This window comes from Bubalus kerabau, chromosome 10, assembly GCF_029407905.1.
Source record: "Bubalus kerabau isolate K-KA32 ecotype Philippines breed swamp buffalo chromosome 10, PCC_UOA_SB_1v2, whole genome shotgun sequence".
Taxonomy (NCBI): Eukaryota; Metazoa; Chordata; class Mammalia; order Artiodactyla; family Bovidae; genus Bubalus; species Bubalus kerabau.
The window spans coordinates 51,736,277-51,759,254 of NC_073633.1; the positions used below are offsets into that span (position 1 = coordinate 51,736,277).

Genomic DNA, 22,978 nt, shown 5'->3' on the forward strand with positions numbered 1-22,978 from the left:
GCATGGTGGTGGCAGGGCTGAATGGGGGAGAAGGTGCAAGAAATGAATACTTGGTCACAGAGCTTGTGGTTTGTTAAGATTTGGCAAAGGCATTAATAAAAGGACAAAGCACAAAAATATATGATCACTCAGAATGTGTGGAGTTCTAACCCATCTCCAAATACATGAGTAATATTATGAAGACCAATGGTTGAGGACACAGCTACTAAACGCAGTATAAAAACACCCTTTAAATGCCTTGTTTTCACATCAGAAAATCTATTTTCTTCAATGTACTAGACTCCAGCTTGAATCCTACAAACCTGATGAATGAATATGCATGTTTTACTTCCACAAAACCCTAAAACACACTCACCATGGCTCCTCTATAGTAGGCTGTCGTGATGGTTCGAAATCTTTCCTGACCCGCTGTGTCCCTAAGATTTGAAACAAAGGAAAGAGTAGTTAGAAAAATCATCAACAACATCGCTGACGAGAGACTCTGAGCTGCAGGAAGATGTAATTTCGGTCTGCTCACAAGTGCAGTGGTTTCAGGGAAAAGGGGGCAAGACACAAAGAGAGCCTGTTGTGCGTCTGTGAACTGGAGGTGGCCGTGGCCACAGGCGCCTGTCAGGAGCTCACAATGACTTGGGTGAAAAACTTGGACTCGGATAACAAAAGCAGCGACAAGAAAACGCACAGCCCGAACAGGCACACTGTGTTCATCAACCAGAAGAGAAAGAGAATAGAGAATAGTTGTAAATTCTTGGACTCCTAGAGGCAGTTCAATTCCTTTCTATAAATGCCTAATCATTAGGGCATTTTGCTCTTTTGATGGGAAGTCTGATTTCTATACAAAGCAAGCAGTCAGGCTGGACTTACTACTGTGCAAATTCTGCTCAGTAGAGCATGCTAAAATGGATCTCCTCAAGAACTTTTTCAGCTCTAGAGCCCGTGATTAAATGAGACCCTGGAGTTCAACATGCAATTGTTGACCAAGAATTCAAAATATGAACAACACCTCCAAGTTATATAAACTTGCATTTATTCTTACTTTTTTGGCTAATGACATACCATTAAAATACATTCTGAAAAATGTTGACATTTCAAATTACATTTACCAAAGCAATTCTTATAAAGGAAGTCAAATTTCCTTGGTATCTGGGAAAAATCAATATTCCTAAATTTTCCACTTCCTGCCAGAACTAATTTCACTCCCTGTGTTACTAAGACAAAGCTAAATTGTTTAATTTGATTGCTTCTAAAAAGGATGCATTTGTGGAAATACACTAAAACACTAATATGTGCATACCAAATTTAAGTGAGATGAAGGCCCAAGGAAAATATGGTAATTTAAAATGTTAATAAATACCTTACCATTTATGTATACCTTACAAAATACTTTCAGATGGTGTGCAAATGATGCCCACCACAGCCCAATGCAGTAGTTTTGCCATCATCCATGTTCTCCAGAAGAGGAGACAGGCTCAGGTGGGCTGTGGACCCAGCTCTGCCACTAAACAGCTCATCTGAGTGCTGAGTCGATTCAGTCATGTCCAACACTTTGAGACCCCATGGACTATAGTCCGCCAGGCTCCTCTGTCCATGGGATTCTCTAGGCAAGAATAGTGGAGTGGATTGCCATGCCCTCCTCCAGGGGATCTTCCCAACTAAGGGATCAAACCTGTGTCTCTTAGGTCTCCTGCACTGGCAGGTGGGTTCTTTACCACTAGCACCACCTGGGAAGCCCAAACAGCTCATACACTTGAGTGAGAATCAAATATCCAAGGCCTTGGCTATTTAGTGCAGGGCTGGGTCTCACACCACCATTATCTTATCCTGCTATCTTCTCGTTGATCAGGATTAGGTAACCCAGGCACTTATTTGGTACCCAGCAAACAAATGGAGAAAACAGAAGCAAAGCACCTTTGAGCAGACTAAGTATATTTTGATTCTAATATGCTACTTGATTTAGAACCAGCTTTGCAGTGAGGATGGAGAAGAAACCCTACCATCCTGAATGCAGGTCATGAAGACTGAATGTAGACTATTTTGCTGCCAAGAGTGCTGATAAATAGTGCCATGAAGCTCTAATTAGCTGATCACCCACAGGCTCCTAGAAATGTTCCTTATTGTTCTGATCAAGACTATACAGCAGTGGTTCCCAGCCTTTTTGGCACCAGGAGCCAGTTTCATGGAAGACAGTTTTTCCACAGACTGGTTCAGGGAGAATAGTTTCAGGATGACTCGAGCACACTGCATTTCTTGTGCACTTTATTTCTATTCTTATTGCATTGTGATACATAACAAAATAATTAGACGACTCGCCATAATGTTGAATCAGACCATCAGGCATTAGATTCTCATTAGGAGTGCCACAACCTAGATCCTTGCATGTACAGTTCACAAGGTTTGCACCTCACATCAGTTTGCATTCCTATGAGAATCTAATGCTGCCACTGATCTGACAGAAGGCAGAGCTCAGGCAGTAACGTGAGCGATGGGGAGTGGCTGTGAATACAGATGAAGCTTCACTCTCTTGCCCGACCCTCGCCACCTGCTGTGTGGCCTGGTTCCTAACTAGGCATGGTAGTGGTCCCTGGCCTGGGGGGTGGGGAACCCTGCTGTACTGCACAGAGTCAGACATTCTCTTTGCTTTTCCCTTAAAATAATTTTTTTAACCTTTAAAATATTTGACTTCTTATTAAATAGCAACAGACGAAAAGAGCAGCATGTGGTAACCTTCAAAATGTCTTGCAATGAAATATACTGGGAACCTCTATATGGGGTTAATATGTGAAGCTTACGCAAGGTTCTGGGGTACTCGGGTAGTTGTCCCAGTTCTATCACTAACCCAGACACACACCCTCAGATGGACTTAACCACTCTACGTCCCAGTTTCCTGTAAAAGAAAAGTGGTGGATTTCAATATAATGTTCTAGTTCTATCCTGGTTCTGAAATTCAAAGAAGAAAAATAGCCCAAGGAAAAAGCTGGCGTATACATATTACTTGACTATTTTGGCCTGCTTCCTTCTGAGTCTAGGATGTTCTCAGCGTCTAAGCTTGGTTTCCTGCTGTCGTCGTCACACATCAGGTCAGTAAACATCATCAAAACCCTTCCTTAAGGCTGCAAACCTATGTGGCTCCATGGAAGGCCTCACACTGAAAGAACTTAGATCAGCTTATAGGAGGTTCAAAAAAAAAATCTAAGAGTGTGAGTTCAACCCAGAAATATTCAACCAGGCAATCTGGAGGAACCATATTTATTCACTGTAGTTTGACAGATTCTTCAGGAATTAAACCAGTTGGAGTTGACTGATCATAAGGAGACCTTTGCCTCGCATATTACATGAGAGATCAGAGGCCTGCCTTTTTCCTCCCTTATTCTTCAGTGCAGGGTTCCCCATTTTAAACTAAAGGAGAAGAAATAGGCAAATAAATGAGGAAATATCAGAGCTGGAAGGGAACTCAGATGTCATCAGTCTGACAAACCAATTTACAAATGAGGACAAGAAGGCCCTGAGAAGAGAAGCAAAAAGCTCCAAGTTCTTAGTATATAGGCTGACTCCAGATTGGCACTTTGTTTGGGGTTCTTACCACTTGACTCCTTTGCCCCATCTAATTTCACAGCTACAACAACCGCAGGGAAAAAGTAACTGACATACTTTAGAATTTAGTTTCCTCCCCTCTGAAATTAGCATTTTGGAAGAATGAGTTCTCAGATCTCTCCTGGCAGTGAGCGTTAGTGATACCATCCTCACTATCCCACTCTTGGTGGAGACATCTTCGAATACTTACCCATTCCCCCTTGGTTCTGATAAAGAAAAGATGTTTTAGCTACCCAAGGATATCTCTAATTTACCACAATTCACCTTCTCATTCCTGCTTCAGTACCTGACTAAAGTAGAAATGCTATACATATATATATATATATTTTTTTACTTACCATATCTGAAGCTTAATTTTCTTTCCATCTAGTTCTATCGTTCTGATTTTAAAATCAATGCCTGCCAGAAAAAGAAAGAAAGACATGCTCAATGTCTTCAAATATAATTCAAGTCTTATTGGGAAAAGGACAAAGATTTCTATTGAAAAAAAGCTCTCCAACGCACTGGAAAATGTGAACACAGAGAGGGTGTGAACGGTATGTGTCCCCTGAATACAGGCTAAAGAAAGGAATGCTAATTACTCTGCAAAGAATTCCCACACATGTTAAATGCAAAGTATTATATGCCTCTTTATTTTGACACAAATGGATCACATCCCTCAAAGTTACATAATTTAAGATAGATTGAGACCATGCCATATTTTCTACTTCCTGAAATGCAATAAACAAAGCTTCCTACCCACCCCTCATGCCCCTTCTCAAAGAAGGCCATGAGACCTCTTTCTGTTTTCTTCCACCTCCTTCCATTTATTTCTTTAGAATCTGCAACTGGCTAAAGAAGAATGAACAAAACAAAAACCATCTATCTGAAGGCAGAAATAGGAAAGTCTGTAGATTTATTTTACACAGTTAGCAAGTATTTTACGTACATGTTAATAAATGTAAATAGCGAAAGGGGCTTTTAGACCTGGCTGCACTTTAGAATTACCTGAAGAACTTAATAAAAACAATGGTTAGACCTGCTCTTTTCCCCAAATTTTGAGATTCTGACTTAACTGTTCAAGGGTGGGATCTGCACACTAGTAATTTTGTTTTTTATTTTATTTTTAATTTTTTAACTGAAGGACAATTGCTTTACAGAATTTTGTGGTTTTCTGTCACACATCAACAAGAATCAGCCACAGGTACACCCATGTTTACTTTTATTTTAATATTTATTTATTTTGGCTGTGCTGGATCTTAGTTGTGATATGCAACATGGGATCTAGTTCCCTGACCAGGAATCGAACCTGGACCCCCTGCATTGGGAGAGCAGTCTTATCCACTGGACCACTAGGGAGGTCCCCACACTGGTAATTTTAAATGTTCCCCAGGTGATTCTAACCTGGAAGCCAAGGTTAATAAGGTATCAACAGGCCTGACAGGTAGCATTGTGACAGTCATTTGCCATTCCAACATTCAAACACTTAACTCCTTCCTCACCTATTTATCCCCCCACTGAAAGTGAAAGTTGCTCAGTTGTGTCCGACTCTTTGTGACCCCATGGACTATACAGTCCATGGAATTCCCCAGGCCAGAATACCAGAGTGGGTAGCTTTTCCCTTCTCCAGGGCATCTTCCCAACCCAGTGATCAAACCCAGGTCTCCCACATTGCAGGTGGATTCTTTACCAGCTGAGTCACAAGGGAAGCCCAAGAATACTGGAGTGGGTAGCCTATCCCTTCCTTCTCCAGCAGATTTTCCTGACCCAGGGATTGAACCAGGGTTTCCTGCATTGCAGGCAGATTCTTTACCAAACGAACTACCAGGGAATCCCTATCCCCTCACTACAGTAGCTCAAAATCTACTCAGGAATTTCAAATACAAAGAGCCACAAAGTCCCTGACAAATATCAGCACCCTCTATGATTTATCGAGAACAGGCTGCTGCTCTTTCTGAAGGGACCAATGAGTGAACACAGCTCAGTTGCAATTTACTAAATCCTCATCATCTGGCCATTCAGCTTTTGTTTCAGACGTTTCTACTCCTTCACATTCTCTATGCTGTGCTGTGCTTAGTTGCTCAGTCCCCTCTGACCCTGCAACCCCATGGACTGCAGCCCGCCAGGCTCCTTGGTCCATGGGTATTCTCCAGGCAAGAATATTGGAGTGGGTTGCCATGTCTTCCTCCAGGGGATCTTCCCAACCCAGGGATCGAACCCAGGTCTCCCACATTGCAGGAGGTTTCTTTACCGACTGAGCCACCAGGGAAGCCCATGAGTACTGGAGTGGGTAGCCTATCCCTTCTCCAGGGGATCTTTCCAACCCAGGAATCGAACCAAGGTCTCCTGCATTACAGGCAGATTCTTTCCCAGGTGAGCTACCAGGGAAGCCCTTACATTCTCTATAGAACCCCTTAAAGAGGTTTCCAAGACATTTCAAGAAAATATGTCAACTCGACATTCTCTGAAAGCAAGGGTCCCCAACCTCCAGGCCATAGACCAGTACTTACTGTCAGATCAGTGGCAACATTAGATTAGAAATAAAGTGCACAATAAATGTAAATGCACGTGACTCATCCAGAAACTATCTCCCCTACCCCTGGTCTGTGGAAAAATTCTCCCACAGAATTGGTCCTTATACCAAAAAGGTTGGGGACTGCTGCTCTAAAGTGACTTAAACATCAAATGCAGCTATTTAGAGGTAGAAAAGTCCTCAAGGGCTACATTACTACATTATTTCTGCATATTAGCACTGAGAACACCCAAAAAGGCTGCTTGCCAGCTCCAGCTTCACATAAGGCAAAGGCATAAACCAGGTGGATTTGCCCATTCTTCTCTATGTGGCCGCTTTCCCCCAGGGAACCTTTCTAGGTATGCTTGTGAATCTTGAAATAGGCGGCAATCACACCCAAGCTAATCTAGCAGAACAGCTTCTCATTCTGTCCCCTCACTAATAACCAGGTTATATTAACAAATACACCCTCATACCCAACACCCCCAGGTTATCTGACCCACATTCCCTCCTCTAAGTTACCTCGGTACTGCAGGGTCTGCAGTCGCTCAAGTAAACTGAGCAACACAGCACGTTCTTGTTAGCATCACACAGAATTCACTGTGATTATCATTCATTTAAGACTTAACACACACTGATTTTTGTGATTTATCTTTTTATCTCTCTCCAGTGTAACAAAGACCCTCTAGGGATTCTCTCTAGCCTGCATCTCTTTTTGGTCCTCGCATCAAGAACAATGCCCAGCACCTGGTAGGCAATCAATAAATGTTTCTTGATACTAACATTTTTTTTAATTCATAATTTTTCAAATTTATAGAAACAAAAAATAAAATGGTGGTTATAAAAGGCTGAAGGGAGCAGGGGGGAAAAAGGAGAGTTGTTTCATGGGCATCAAGTTTCAGATTTGCAAGATGAAAAAGATCTGTTTCACAACAATGTAAATAGACAATACTGCTGAACTGCTCACTGAAAAAAGGGTTAAGATGGTTAACTTATACTTTATGTGTTGTTTTTTTTAATCACAGTAAAAAAAAAAAGAAAAATTCTTGACTTTCAAAATACCTACTGTAACTCCGGAAAACAACCTACTTAACTGGAAGACTAAAGTCATCCAACATTCCATCTTAAATAGTTTGTTCACATTTTAAATAAAGGATGATGTCTATCAAAATGCCTACCAAGTGAATACTTTTCTTTATTCTATTTTATTAAGATGTAACTCCTTTGCTTTCAAGGCTGTTGTTACCTGTAGTTGGAAGTCATGGACAACTTTTCTGCCTTCATTTAACAAAACCATTCTGAGGCTCACTTAAATCTCAGTTACTCTCCATTTATGTGAAACATTGAGAAAGTGTTCTACTGACCTAGGCTTTTGTTTCCTGTATTTGTTAGAAGGATTACCTTCCTGTTATTTGAGGAGGTTCTACTATTGTCTGTGATACTTAACCAACTGTTTACTTTTCAGAAGTTTTCACGTTTTATAAGAGTTGTGAACTGGTATTTAGCCTTGGCTGATGCTGCTGTCAGGAGCCAGTTGACAGACAGTGTAGAGTAGTGGTCCCCAGTCTTTTTGGCACCAGGGATCAGTTTCATGGAAGACAATTTTCCCACAGAATGGGGGTAGGCGGGTGGGGGATGGTTTCGAGATGATTCAAGTGCATTATGTTTATCATGCTCTTTATTCCTCATATCAGGCATTACATCTTGGAGGTTGGGGACCTCTGCTTTAGAGCACAATCAAATTATCACAACTTGAACTTTACAGAAATGGGAAATACTGGTGTGTATTACAATTGAAAAGTACTGGCTCTGGAAGTCATAAGACCTAGATTGTAGGTTGGGTTCTGTCATCAACAACTTTTAGGAGGTTGCTTACCTGCTCTGAACCTCCAGGTTCCTATCCATAAAAAATGGCAGAGAGGATCTCATTAGAGAAACTAGATAATGTGTTTGATCATGCTGTAGGAACTCTGAAACTTCACACAGATGTAAGATATTCCACACTCAGATGCTATTATCTGGCAGCTCTTGTCACCTCCTTCATGGATTATGGTAATAGCTTCCCAGGGCACCATGCCAACATCTCTCCCTGGTCTAATTCCCCTGCATGCCACTGAGAAGAGCTTTCAACAAGCCCTGTGGAAATGTCACCTCCCCATTCAAGAAGCCATAGATCCAACTTCCTCGGCCTGGCAATCCAGCCCTTCCCACCGGAAGCACCACCACCCTCGCAGCCTCTCTCCAACTTCAACCTCTGTTCCTCTCACTGGGCCCCGCATCTCCTCCCCTCGGCAGGTGCATGGCCACTGCACTTGGCAGCCTTCTCTGAAGATGCCACTCTACCCTGTGGTCCTGTCCCTCCTTCCCTTCTCCGGTCTCCATTCAGGCCATGTCCATCCCTACCTCCAGGCCTGGCCTTTACACAGCAGCTCAGTACTGTGTTACTGGGTTTAATAAACTACTCGGAATTGTTCTCACATCAAGTAAGGGCTCCATCCTCTCTTTGCCAACCAGGATGCACACAGAAACACGTAGACCACAGATGCTAAAAGAAAAGTTAAACACCTCTACATAATTACGTAGGACTTCCCAAGGGGCATTAGCGGTAAAGAATCTGCCTGCCAATGCAGGAGACATTAAGAGACACAGGTTCGATCCCTGGGTCAGGAAGATCCCCTGGAGGAGGGCATGGAAACCCACTCTGGTACTCCTGCCTGGAGAATCCCATGGACAGAGGAGCCTGGTGGGCTACAATCCATAGGGTCACAAAGAGTCAGACGTGACTGAAGCGACGTAGCGCACATACACACATAATTAAGTAAAGGTTCTAAGTGTGGAGAGAGCTAAGAAAACCTCAGAAGTTTAAAGTTTTGTTAGCATACTCTAGTGACAATAATAAGGATGCTGAGAAATTATGATGTTAAGAAAATGAAGATCTCTACATTACCATTAGTTTTGACAGTATCAGTAGAACATATAGTGTATTAACAGTTGCTTTAAAGGAAAGGTAACTTCCTGAGGCTACTCCAGGATTAAAAGAACAGCCAGTCATAAGAATAATAATATATCAATGAGGATGCTTTCTGTTGCAAATAACAGAAACCCCAAGCCAAACTAGCTTCAGGTAATTTGTTGACTCATATGATAAGCCCAGTGGCGAGTGGGGGTCAGAGACGGCTCAGTCCAGTAGTTCTGGTTCATTTCTCTGCACCTCCTCTGGCTCTGTCCTCTTGGGAGAATCAATTTCATCCTTTGACCGACAGCAGTTCCTGACTACAACAGCAAAACTGGAAAGAAAAGAGGTGATCTTCCTGTGCCTCTCTCTTAAAAGTGAGAAATGTTTCCCCACAGCCTCCAGCGACCTTCTTTCATGGCTCATTTCTGGATTTATAACCATGGGGATGGCCTGTTCTGGGGGCCTGAGCTTCAAGGCTAAGCTCCTGAACTAATTACTGCCATGGGCAGTTACCAAGATTGAATTAATCTAAGCCCAGCCCTACATTTAGATGAATCCAGGCCCATCCCTGGAGCTGGGTCACTGCCCCTGATCTCCAGGGCTGCTAAAAATAGGAAAGAAGGGAAAGCTGTTGAATCAGTCATAGTATCTGTTAGAATAATGCAAGTTTATTTAATAAAATTTAATATTCATAGCTACATGAAACAGATAAATCTTAACAGCTATCACTACTACCCTGGTGCGAATGCTATTAAATTTCATGATAACTATAGTACTCCTCTGAAGATAATTTCTCCTACTGTTCAGCCACGAACAAGAAAGAAAACATGAAGGAAAATAAGGACAACGAGCAGCCCAAGTAGCTGCCACAACCTCTCTGGGCTAAACCATGATCTTCACTGCTAGGAGAGTCCCCGAGTCCACAGCTCCAAAGACCTGGCTTATGCTCTGGCCCCAGAGGAGTACAGACTGCAGAGGAGGAGGTGGTCATTACTGCCAGCAGCAAGAACCAAAACTCATCTTAGCAGTAAGAGAGCAACTATTTTTTTTCCCTTTAAAGGAACTATACAATCTCAAAAAACATGGCTTCTGGAGAGATTACATTTAGGGTCAAAAAGCCCTCTGTATTTCAATAGCCTTTTAGAAAGCATTATTTTTTGGCAGCATATAATAAACATGTTCAAAATGACAATCCTGAGTCCTCCCACCTCATGAGCAATCCATGAGCCACCAGCCTGCACGCAGCCTACCCAGCCGGCAGCACAGCCAACATCAATGCTCAAGAGAAGACTCCATCCTTGCTTGAACATGCCCTGACATTAATTTTTTGATGACTTTAAAGAATTGCCAGTTTTCTCATTAATATTCATCTAGTCAATAAAACAGGAAATCTAAATTGTAAGAAACACTGTAAGAAAACTTCAGAAGGGACTCAAAACCATTTTTGATTCTGAATTTAAATACATGCATACACACTCACACTAATAGGTTTTCATTTCTTCTGAATTGATTCTCATGATAAATAGTTGCTCATCGCTGATACATATGATGCAACACAAGCAGGCCTGGAGGGAAGAAGGAAACGAATCAGAGAATTCTAAGCCTGGGAAGTAGCTTGTGGTGGTTTAGTCCAGTCTTCCCTCTGTGCCGAGGACACCTGCAGCCCAGGAGATGCAGCAACTTATTGGCAGTTCACAAGAGCCAATTCAGAATGGGGTTAAAATCAAATTCTGACATTTAAAGATCAGGACTTAAACAAATAAATAAATAAAGATCAGGACTTCCTAAAGAGGTGTGTACAAGAATTCCATGTCTCCCTGAAGAGGCCTCCTCTCTAAGGATCATAGCAAAGTACTAGCAACAATGGAAATGCCCTGGTATACAAGGCCAAGAACATCCTGGAACACAAGGAAATACTAGGGAACAGTGAACAAGAGCCACATGAGTGAAGCTGAAAACAAAGTCAAGTGAACAGAGCAACCACAAACACGCACACACAATCCAACCACTTCTGTAAAATTTCAGTAATATCCAAAACAACAGAAGGTATCAGTTATATCAATACATCTATCCATGTGTAATTAAAGTATTTTAAAAATGCACAAGAAGGATTATCAACAGAATCCGGATAGCTGTTTGCTCTCTCTGGAGAGAAGCAGAAGACTAGCGAGGGGTTCCCGGGGACTTCAGCTCTATTTCAATTCAAAATTTCTAAACGTGAGTGGTACATGGATGGGGAGCTGTTTTATATTAGGTATACTTTCGTATGCCTAAAATTGTTCATATTTTTTTATAAGCAACGATTAGTTACTGGGATAATGACATAGGGAGGTATATATTCATTCATGGAAGGAGAAAAATCAAACCAAATTTTAGAGATGAAAGGCACCTGAGAAGATTTAATCCTGAGAAAAGCTGACACCACCCCTTCCTCAATGTGTTCTATACAAAGAGGGACTTGGTGCTCAGTTCAACAGACTAAGCCTTTCAGTTCAGTCACTCAGTCGTGTCTGACTCTCTGCAACCCCATGGACTGCAACACACCAGGCTTCCCTGTCCATCACCAACTCCCAGAGCTTGCACAAACTCACGTGCATTGAGTCGGCGATGACATCCAACCACCTCATCCTCTGTTGTCCCCTTCTCCTGTCGTCAATCTTTCCCAGCATCAGGATCTTTTCTAAGGAGTCAGTTCTTCGCATCAGATGACTAAGCCCTTGGTGACCAGTTTATGGAGTGACAGCAAGACTGGATCAAGTTCAGAAAGTGAGGAGGGAGGGACTTCCCTAGTGGTCCCTGGTTAAGAACCTTCCAATGCAGGTGACCCAGGTTCAATTCCTGGTCAGGGAACTAAGATACCACAAGCCTCGGAGCAACTAAGCCCCAGAGCCACAACTAGAGAAGCCCTCGCAGTGCAACAAAGAGCCCATGTGTCACAGCAAAGACCCAGTACAGCCACAAAAATAAGGTGTGCTGCCCACTCAGACTTCAAATAGGGGGTTCAAGAACATTTCCTCCCCTGCCTGGAGGAGAAGGAGCTTCCATTTGGGCCAAGGACAAGGGAGGAATATACAAGTGGTCACTGTTGGGAGTGGCACTGTGGGAGAGGAACCAAGGAGCCCTGATTTTCCATCTCTAATGGGACAGGGAAGAGGCTTTGCCTGGGAGAGGGGATGTGAGTTGGGTGGGGGGTGGGGAGGGCGGGGGGGGGGGGTGGGGGTGTCTGCCCAGCATGTCTAAGGAGAAGGTGGAGTGTACCTAAGATGTTTTCATTGTTCAGGGTGACCCACAGGGGCAAAAGCTGGCAGAAGCCACAGTGAGGCTTTACTTAGGGATATGGACCCAGCACTTGCCTAAGGCACTGCTTATCAATCAGACAGTTCTCAGAAACCAGTGGTGGACTTGGAGGCAGCTGAGGGAGGGTGTGACCAGCAAAAGAAAGGGATGGAAGCTTTGCACTTGGCTCAAGTCCACAGTTAATAGCCTCAGAGGAAAAGGAAGCTTGGAATGAGCAGTCTTGGGCCTCCTTTCATTCTGCGAGTTAGATACGATTTAACGTGGAGAGAAGACAGATTAACAAAATTCTCTTATACTGAAGTCAAATTAGTCAGCCAACAGATATAATAATGTTACCTTCTCTGTTGCAAGAGAACAGGGCAGTTGCTGGGCTTGTGAATGGGTGAAAGGATACCCTTGCTGGAGTGTGGGAAACGGTACAAAGGACTTTTCCTGGCCTTCAGAACTCACTCTCTGGACCCAGGGCGCTGTCTTGACCTTCGGCCTAAGCTGTGACTGGATGCATTTTTGCTCTGTGGCTGCTGGAGTTTACAACACACATAGCTCTTCTATCTCAGGTCACTTAGGCAAGTCTGTTGCCTAGCCGAGAAAAATCAGGAGTTGAGAAACAGTAGGGACCTTCCTTCAACTGAGGTTTTAGATATGTGGTTCCCACTGATGTTCTTCTAAAAGTCCAATCTGGCTGAAGTCAAGAGAGCCATGAAAAAAAACCAAACAGATTTCTGGGATATTTAGCCTTTCAGTGAATGATAGCAATGCAAGCTTTCAATGCTGGGTTTATCCAAGTGCTGTGCACACTGAGAGAGAAAAAACATGGATCATCTATCCCCTTTGACCGACTTTAGGAAGCAGAAGTTTAACACTGAACTTTTATAATTAGAAAAAATGTACTTTGTTTCAAAAGTACATTTGGGAACAACAAACATCTGTGATTCCAGGCGATCTGAATATGAGTTATGTGGTTTGTCTATTTACATTTCAGAGAGATATCTCAGAAACAGAAAAAAAAAAATTTCTCAAATATTGAAATTCACTTTAAAGAAATGTTACATTCATTTCCTCACTCAAGAGCTTTATTATTAACGATAAAGATACAGTGTAGATAGATCTTGCCAGTTTTGAAACCTTGACAACCATATTTGCTTGTGCTTTTTCTGTGGAGAATAATAAACATGGAGAATAATAAAATGGAGAATAATTAAATTTTAGAGCAGCTAATTTCAGGATAATTGGCTAAAGCTCTAATTAGAAAAACAGATTAATGAAATAGGAAAAAATATAAGTCATAGATTGAAGCTTTAAAATATTTTTTTTTTCCAAAATAAAGGAAGGACTTAGAAAAACAATGTGTAAAGGTAGAAATAAAGTTAAGGATGTTACTTAGATCGAAAGAGAGGAGATCAAGGTATTGTTCTTTTTAAGAAGCACATTCTGTAAGTTCATAAAAGCCATATTTCAACCAAGTGCCAACTTTGCTGCATATATTTAGAACTATTTTTTGTCTTATTCATTTGTATTCAAATTTAATATCTGTTTTCTTATTGAAAATTAGAAAATCTGAAGTTCAAGAGGAAAAACACATTAAAAGTAAATTTAGAAGACACTGTGACAACAGTTTGAAATGATCACTGGCAGCAAAAGATGTAAGTTTTGTTAAATCCAACGCTGGAAAAGGGGGATTTTTTTTTTTTTTTTTTTAAGGTGGACTAACAAGAGGTCTGTGAACATAATTTACCCTTAGAGGAAAGAACATCTGATATACTAAAAAAGAAGGCAGACTAGACATTTCCAGATTTCTTTGGTTCTTCTACTTGGTGAATAGGAAGTGGCAAATGAAACCTCATTTATGGCGTAAATCAACACTGACACTTATCACCACTTCCTGCTGGAAAAACTGCACATCTTTATACTGTTTTGGAATTTCCTACTTGTTACTGAATTAAATCCAATTCTTGGCATTCTTCATAAGACAGCTGAACCCATAAAATCTAATCACACCAACAAAAGATGACAAATTCGTAAACTAATTCTAGCTATTAGGAAGAGTTTACTTATTTTTCTTCAAGCCATAAATATATGCATGACAGATACAAAAACAGAACATTTAAGAATAGTTTTAAGGAATCTCTGTATTTGAGAATCTCAAAGGGCTTTATAGATTAAAATATAAAGATACAATTAACCTTTAAAATATCTTTGGGCAATGAAAAGTCAAAATAATAAATCACCACAATACCAAATGATAACTGCTGCTGCTGCTAAGTCGCTTCAGTCATGTCCGACTCTGTGCAGCCCCATAGGCGGCAGCCCGCCACGCTCCACCATCTCTGGTATTCTAATATAACTGAATTACAAATTAAAGTTTTTTAATGCTAGAACAGCCAAAACGTCAAGAAAGAAAAACAACTGGCAAACAAGATGTAATTACACAGCTAAAACAACTCAATATAAAGTATGCAGAAACACCTAGGAAGGACTGAGCATGTTTAAATCTGATTAAGGAGCCAGCAATGATCATCCAGCATTCAACTCACCATTTGAGAATGGCCAAAGAATGCACAAGCCTCTTTTGCAAATTGTGCACTTTCAAAAGGAAATGTGTTTTGAGTGTTACTCAATCTGGAAATAGCAATGTGCTTAAAGTTGTCAAAATGTGGATTTTAAAGGCTTTCAATGAACAGATGTTTTCCCTTCAATAAAATCTCTTTTCATAAAAAACGTACGAGCCAGAATTCCTTGTAGTTAGAAAAGTTTAGAATGCCTCTAAGAGTTCTTTTTTCCCATTACTAACTAATGATCACCCCCAAAACCAAACTGCTCCTCAATGAAACCAGTTGCGTTTCCTCTGCTCTATCCACTGTTTCTGATGGTGCACCTTTATGACAGCATCCTCTAGAGTCCCAACCCAGGAATTTCTTTGCGCTTTGACAACTCAGGGTCAGGTGTGCTTCATTTGCCGGTGAAGGGAATACTGTGGTTATTCGAGAAATGAAGATAAAAAAGCGCAGATTCTACATATTAATGCTATGGGAAAACCATACTGCCAAATCACTAGAATTACCACTGGAAAAAACTACAACTACATTCCAATGATGTTGCACCAAAAATGTAGCAAAACTGATCCTTTAAATTTTTCCAAGTTTTGACATGTATCACATTTTCCATTCATTTGGAGGTAAATGAAAGCTATAAAGAAAAAAAAAAAAACTAAGTAACAACATTACATGGTGTAACTAACTAAAAACAAAATGTATATTTTCCTTTTGAGAAAAGAATGAGTTCTTAAAAGAGGAAAACCAAAAAAAAAAAAAGATTGTTATCAAAGTAATATACTAGTCAGTAACTAGGGCTGAAATAAACCTTAGCTACAATCTGTTTTTTTTTGACTGCACTGGGTTTTGTTGCTGCCTGGGCTTTTCTATAGTTGCAGCAAGAGGGGGTGCGGGTTTCTCATTATAGAGGCTTCTCTTATTGTGGAGCACTGGCTCTAAGGCTCTGGGCCCATGGGCTTCAGTAGTTGCAGCACACAGGCTCAACAGTTGTGGTTTGTGGGCTCCAGAGTAGAGGCTCAGTAGTTGTGGCACATGGGTTTAGTTATTCTGTGGCATGTGGAATCTTCTCAGACCAGGGATTGAACCTGTGTCCCCTGGATTGGCAGGAGGATTCTTACCCACTGCGCTATTAGGGAAGTCCAGCTACAATTTTATTATTGAGTATTTTCCAGGAAATTTTCCAAATCTCTTGTTTAAGATTTCAGCTTATATTGGTACAAAATGTAAAAATTTCTTCATTCAGTTAACACAAACCAGCTTTTAATGGGGAATAGGTAAGGGTCTATACCAAATTACTGGAGGCTGAAGAGAAGAATCATCTAAAGTCTTACACTGTCTCCTGCAGTACCCACCTCACCCCTCCCATCCTCTTTTCCCACTGACTTTTCTCTAGATAAAAGGAAAGTGATCAGAGATTACAAAATAAACAAACATAGCTGCAAACTCACACTGCTCTGAATCTAGTTAGCAAAAACGCCTTTTCTTGATCAAAACCAACATCGATGCCACAAAAGAAGAGTAAAATAAAGCAGCACTAACAGCTCTCTGCAGTCAGGGTGGCAGATGGATAATTATAATAAGCTATTGCTAATGAGTAGGGTTAAAAAACAGATGGGGTATATGCAAGCAAAAGGATGAGACAAAAATCCACAAAAATGGCACAAACAGAATATAGTTCTCCTAATCAAAAGTGAAAACCTTTTTCAGATGATTATATCGGCCTGATCTGTAAACATACTTCCCTATGATATGAAAGTTCAAAGTTGACAACACCCTATAACTTTCATGTATATAGGAAATACTTCCACCAGCCTATAATGCACATCTCATGTATATATATAGCTAGCCACCTCTAAATACTTGAGACATTTTTGTAACTTTGTAAGGTGATAAAGGATTATGCCACCTACTACTTCCTTGGTTTGATTTTTAAAACAGAAAACAATGTTACAACTGGTTGGTAAATCCAAGATCTTCTCTAACTTATGGATGTGGTCTGGACCAATGATGCAGCATGTCATATTTTATTTTCTCCCCTGTCCCCTGGCTAATTGCCACTTTAAACTTCAAATACACAAAGAATGAGTAATAACTAGATTCAAAGCATAAAATGAGCGGGTTACAAAAATATGTTATAGTGAATTCACTTTCAATCATTCTTTCTACTTCCAAAGCCCTGTGTTTTGGAGGAGTTCCGGGGGAGGAGACCTACACACTACTGACAAGAGATCATTTTTAAAAAGCCATCCTACAGGCTTCCCTGATGGTCAGGTGGCTAAGACTCCATGCTCTCAATGCAGGGGGGCCAGGTTAGATCCCTGGTGGGGGAACTAGATCCCACATGCTGCAACTAGAGATCCCATGTGCCGCAACTAAGATCCAGTGCAGCCAAATATATATTTAAAGCCATCCTATACTTTAATGGTTGGGAGATTCATCCAGCGCCACATAAAACAGTTTTCTAAAATTGATCGAAAAAATCTATTTAACAGACAGATCTTTTCAGGTTTATCTGTATTTTAAAAGAAACCCACTTTCTTTGTCTTAAAGTCTGACTCCCCAGTGGTGAGATTTTAGGCTATGTGTGCAGAAGTTATGTAAAGTGCATTGGGAGTAGATTTCCAGCTTTCTGGGAATCAGCGTGTTTTTATAAAACCAACTTCAAAGTGGAAAACCCCATTCAAGGTCCCCTACCCCCATGGCCAATAACTAAGGCCTCAGGCATTAGAGCAAGAAACTACCTCCATGGTTTCCTCCAACTGATCCTCCATCTTGGATAGGAGAATTATTTACCTGAAATTTCTTTCTACCCATTTTGTTCAAAATAGACAGCTCTTTCCAAATCCTAGAGAAGAAGTATGTTAAGGATCACAGAATGTCTGTTAACACCTGTCCTTCTCAGGCAAGTATTGCAAAGTGACAAATACGTTCTTTAAACAAGTCATAATCAGGCAGTTTGGGCTCCCCAGGTGACTCAGTGGTAAAAGAATCCGCCTGCCAATGCAGGAGACAGAGGAGATGTGGGTTCGATCCCTGGGTCGGGAAGATCCCCTGGAGAAACAAATGGCAACCCACTCCAGTACTCTTGCTGGACAATTCTATGGACAGAGGAGCCTGGTGGTCTAAAGTCCACAGGGTCACAAAGAGTCTGACGTAACTGAGCACACAATCAGGCAGTTGCCCCAACCAACAGGTATATAAAATACAAACAACTCATTTGGAAGTCTCCTTGAGTCTGGAGCAGAACATTATTTCCCACAGAAGAACACCAGGAGTGAGTGACCAAGAGTTACACTCTCTCTTAGGCAGCTACAGACAGACACTTCCTTGAAAAGGGCATCCGCTTGCCGCCCCCAGCCCTGCCTCCCCACCGACAGCTCCTCCCCTATTTCCAATGCTAGAGAAGTCACTGAAAGCTTTGCTTCTTTCTCACCATGAAGGAGTATTTTCAGTCTATTAAAAGCAATCCTTGATCATTATCAAGAATACACAGAAACTTGGAAAGTATTTATGTTCTAATTTGATAAAAAGTAGCAAAGACCCATGGGGTTGCGAAGAGTCGGACGGACTGAGTGACTTCACTTTCACTTTTCACTTTCATGCATTGGAGAAGGAAATGGCAACCCACTCCAGTGTTCTTGCCTGGAGAATGCCAGGGACGGGGGAGCGTGGTGGGCTGCCGTCTATGGGGTCGCACAGAGTCAGACACGACTGAAGCGACTTAGCAGCAGCAGCAGCAGCAAAATATAAAAGGCATTATGTCTGTAAATATGAAGAAAATATATGTACATATGGGAAGCAACATGTAAAACAGTAAAGCAGTTATGTTAGGGTAAGTACATTACTGTGAGGTGATTTTCAAATTTATGAACTTAAAATGTTCACATATTCCCACATTTCTTTACATTATGCAATTTTGAGGAAAATGTTACAAATGCTAGAAATGAAATAGTAGTCACTGAAACTAAACTTCAAATTCTGGATTAAAGAAGTTTTTGGGGGGTACTTCCCTGATGGTCCAGTGGCTAGGACCCTGAGCTCCCAATGCAGGGGGCCTGGGTTCAATCCCTGGTCAGGGAAATAGATCCCACACGCCACTACTAAGGAGCCAGCATGCCTCAATGAAGACCCAGTGCAGCCAAATAATAAATAATTAAAAAAAAACAAAAACAAAAACCAAGCTTTGGGGGACTGCTCCTACAAAATCTTACCCTTGAATATAATACTGTTTCTATGCAGGGGAAAGCATAAAAAGGCACCAAATAACCAATTTCATACACTCCTGAAAAGAGTCTTGAAGTGAAGACTGCAACCATTATCTACAAAACAGCCTAGACAAATGTGTCCCTTTTCTGATTCCTCAGATTCAGTTTATTTGCTGTCACCTGCAAGAAAATGTGTGGGAAGACCAAAAAAAGGGATAAAGAAACGTGAGCTTGCTTTCACATGATGTGTCCTGGGGGCATCGGCAGGACACACCCAGGAGGAAAGGCATCTTTCCATACTATCCCTGCCCTTAATTAACAAGATAATTCTGAGTTTGCCATACTATAATTTATTAATCTTATTCAATTAATCCAATCAGCTGTAAAACAGAAGAGGGCAACAGTGCAAGCTTTAATAAAGGGAGCTCGCTGAACTTGAAAAGCTGCTTAGCCGAGGCTCACGATATCCCCACACACCACATAGGGCACGAGTGGCCCTGGTGAATAATTTGCTTTGTGTATTTTTAACTCATCTTTCTACTTAAGGTTCCATATTACAATGTGGTTTAGAAAAAAACAAACAGCAGGTATATACAGATTATTTTAAAAGTAAACTCGGGGGTACAGAGAATAGATAATTTCAGGTTCTTGGGCGTGGAGGAGTGGATCCAGCCCAAGTGTTGCCACATATAAACAGCTGAGAAAAAACTACACAAAACAAACCTGATCATCAAGTTGAAAATTTGACCTCTGCAATTGAAAAGGTGGTATTTTAAAATGCTAAAACTCATCTACCCAGTTTCTGACTGATCCAGAAAGTACACTGGCAACACCCTAACTGTAACCCTCAGTTACTAAAGTGAAAAACAAAAACAGGACTCTCCAAACATGTGATCATTTTATAGACACACTGTCATTTCAGAGATGTTCTCGGGCAAGCCCGGAGCAGGATTTCCACATCTGGTGGTCACGATGTCAGTGCACCCGGTTTGGACAGTGCAGTCATTAGGTCAGGAAATGCATACAGCAGTGATGCAAAGAAGTTAAGAAACCTGATACACAATGACTGTGTATTTGTAACCCCAGATGGTCTATCAGCAGAACACGGAAGGTGAAGAAAAATGTCACTGGCCATTCTGGGAACAGAAGAGATCACACCCATTGGACTGGTGTTCTTTGAATGAATTTCTGAAAGTGACAGAAAAAAGTTGTGCACTCAGAAAAATGGATACTGAATCGACTTCAAATAAGCCTCTGCAGGCCTCAGCATGGCAGTCCATGTTTGAAAATTATGATATATTGAGCACAGAGAAGTGGCAGACATGGCCCTCTTTTCGACTTTGCAACTGGTTCCTCAGCCTATCTGTGAGTATAATCCATGACTCAAATTATAAAACAGAAAACTGACTGAGACAGCTTCATTTTGTCTATATAAAAGACACTGCTATAACAGTGCTCAACCACATACGACAGATACAAGGAAGCTGAGCTTAGGCAGATAAGTCACATGAATGAAAATCAAGTTTACTAATGAAAAGACAAATTTCAGTATTTATCTGACACGAAGTCCTGAGCCTGACAAGATACTATGTGCTAAGGAATACAAAGATGAAAAGTTACGGGTCTCAGGGAGCTCTCAGGCCAATAGGCCCCAAAATCTCATAATGTGAAAATCCCATGTCATACTTACATCTTTTGTTAAAGATAATACTCTAAGGTTTGTTCTTCAGAAGCATGAACTAACAGCAGACGATGAACCAACAGAAAACATGATTTCCTAAGATATGAAACTGCCTGCTTTAATTCTATCTTTTCCATAAGCAAGTGTATAATTATCTCCCCAAAGGCTCAGAGAAAACAAGTGGCATTTGTCTATCACAAATGGCAAAAATGGTAATAGCAATTTTTCACTGTTGTTTAGAAACCGATTTGGCTTAGGATTTAAAACAGTCTTAAAAAAAAAAAAAAAAAAAGGACTCATTTTATCCACCCAGCACTCCAATATATAAGTGATAGTCTTGGTCAAGTGTGATAGTTTCTCTGAACTCTAAGAGCTGTGATGACCAGGTAAAAATCAAAATGAGCAAACATCACATTTACAAAGAATGGTAATATCAAAAACAATTTTTGCTAGAAACTAACACAAACATTGTAAATCAGTTATACTCCAATTAAAAAATTAATTTAAAATTAAAAAATTCAAATGAAAACTATCATTACTAAGTTATATGAGCCAAGACTAAAAGGCTCAGATAACTCTGGAGCTCATCTGTAGAATCTTGAGCCCCTTTGTCTTTTGTCTATTACTGATGAAATGATATTAAGGAGCTACCATTTACTGTGTACCTACTATGTTCCAGGTATAACCACAAGAAATAGCCATTATTATCCCCCATTTCACTATCAGAGAACCTGAGGCTCAAAGGAGTAACTTGTCCAAGACGACAGGCTAGGAAGAGCAAAGCAGGGATGTTTATCTGTGCCTGCCTAGCTCACTTCACTTGGCTATCCACTAAGAATTCAGATTACAAAGGATCTGGGAAGAAGCACTTTCCGAAAGAGCAATGAAAGTTGAACCTAGCTCTAGGTCATCTCTAGATCACAAAAGGATGATGGGTCTACTCTGGGTGGACCTGAATACTAGGTATTAGTTCTGTGAGCCCTCTCAGTATGTTTGGTATAGCCATTCCATAAAGAATTCTTATGCTAGGCTAATATGAAACAGATCTGATCATCTTAGAATCTTTCAAACTGGAAAGACTCCATCACATCAAGTCTGTTTTGAATCAAAGCAAACCTCTCTCCTCAGGCAAGGCCCAAAATAAGGGGTGTTTAAGGAGAAGGGGCAAGAGGCAACTTTTGCTCTTACGATGGAAATCCGTCTCGTGTCAGCCTGCAAGACAGGAATTATGATAACTCATGCTGCCCCAGGGAACATGCTTTTGGTTCCAAAGGAAAGCTAGGAAGAACCAAAAAATCTAGGATACCAAGGGTATCATCAGTGGTCAAGTGTATTTCCTGGTCATTGAGAGAATACTCTTTAAATGCACATAGATTTCTTCCAACATGAGATGACTGCTTTATACAACTTTATAATTGTAGGTGCATCTTCCAATTCTGAGTTTATAATGAGAAAGAAACTATGTTGGAAATAACTACAAATGATCACAAAAGATTAAAATATGACCAGCTGATAGACTGTTCTGGGACTTCAGTTAGGTTCCAAACCTAGTATTCTTTTCACATTACATTGCTTTATTAGGAGATATTTTGTGGGATAATAAAATGGGTTGATATCTAGTTCTGTGGCTGCACTATAGAAAAAAACACCACCACAAAGACAAAAGAAATACTCCTTTTTTGAAACAACGCATCAGTTAGGGTCTAATCAGGAAAGAGAAACCATTTCAAGTATTTACATAGGAGGAATTTAATACAGGGAATTGGTTATACAAGCCATGAAATTGCTGAGCACCAAAGAGGGGATTCCCTGGACTTCCCTGGTGGCTCAGATGGTAAAGAATCCACCTGCAATGCGGGAGACCTGGGTTTGACCCTTGGGTTGGGAAGATCCCCTGGAGGAGGGCATGGAAACCCACACCAGTATTTTTGGCTGGAGAATCCCCATAGACAGAGGACCCTGGCAGCCTCAGTCCATGGGATCGCAAAGAGTCGGACACGACTAAGCAACTAAGTACAGCAAAGAGGGGATGATAAAAGTAAACCTTTCTGCTGAAACAACAGGGAACCATTACCACTCCCAAGCCAGAGAGACAAAAGGAGACAGTTACTGGAGCTGAAGGCCTAGACCTGATAAAAGGATGGAACCACTGTGCCCCTATCCAGTGGGAGCTGGAGCCCCGGAGAAACAGTCTGCTGAAGAAGCCAC

General features: G+C 41.1%; 1 protein-coding gene and 1 long non-coding RNA gene across 3 annotated transcripts in view; both read right to left on the reverse strand.

Annotated features, from left to right (window-relative positions):
• The window catches only part of RAB8B (RAB8B, member RAS oncogene family), a 70,159-nt gene that overhangs the window by 20,395 nt on the left and 26,786 nt on the right, over positions 1-22,978 (reverse strand). For both annotated transcript variants that reach the window (XM_055537721.1, XM_055537722.1), the window contains 2 exons: positions 3,927-3,987; positions 356-416 (listed from right to left, as the gene is read on the reverse strand). In XM_055537721.1, the coding sequence (XP_055393696.1) occupies positions 356-416; positions 3,927-3,987 (122 nt within the window). The remainder of the gene's footprint in view (positions 1-355; positions 417-3,926; positions 3,988-22,978) is intronic.
• Positions 13,388-15,444, reverse strand: LOC129621358 (uncharacterized). Its single transcript, XR_008699244.1, has 2 exons — positions 14,569-15,444; positions 13,388-13,486 (listed from the first exon to the last, which is right to left on the reverse strand). It is a non-coding gene; the product is annotated as an uncharacterized LOC129621358 (long non-coding RNA).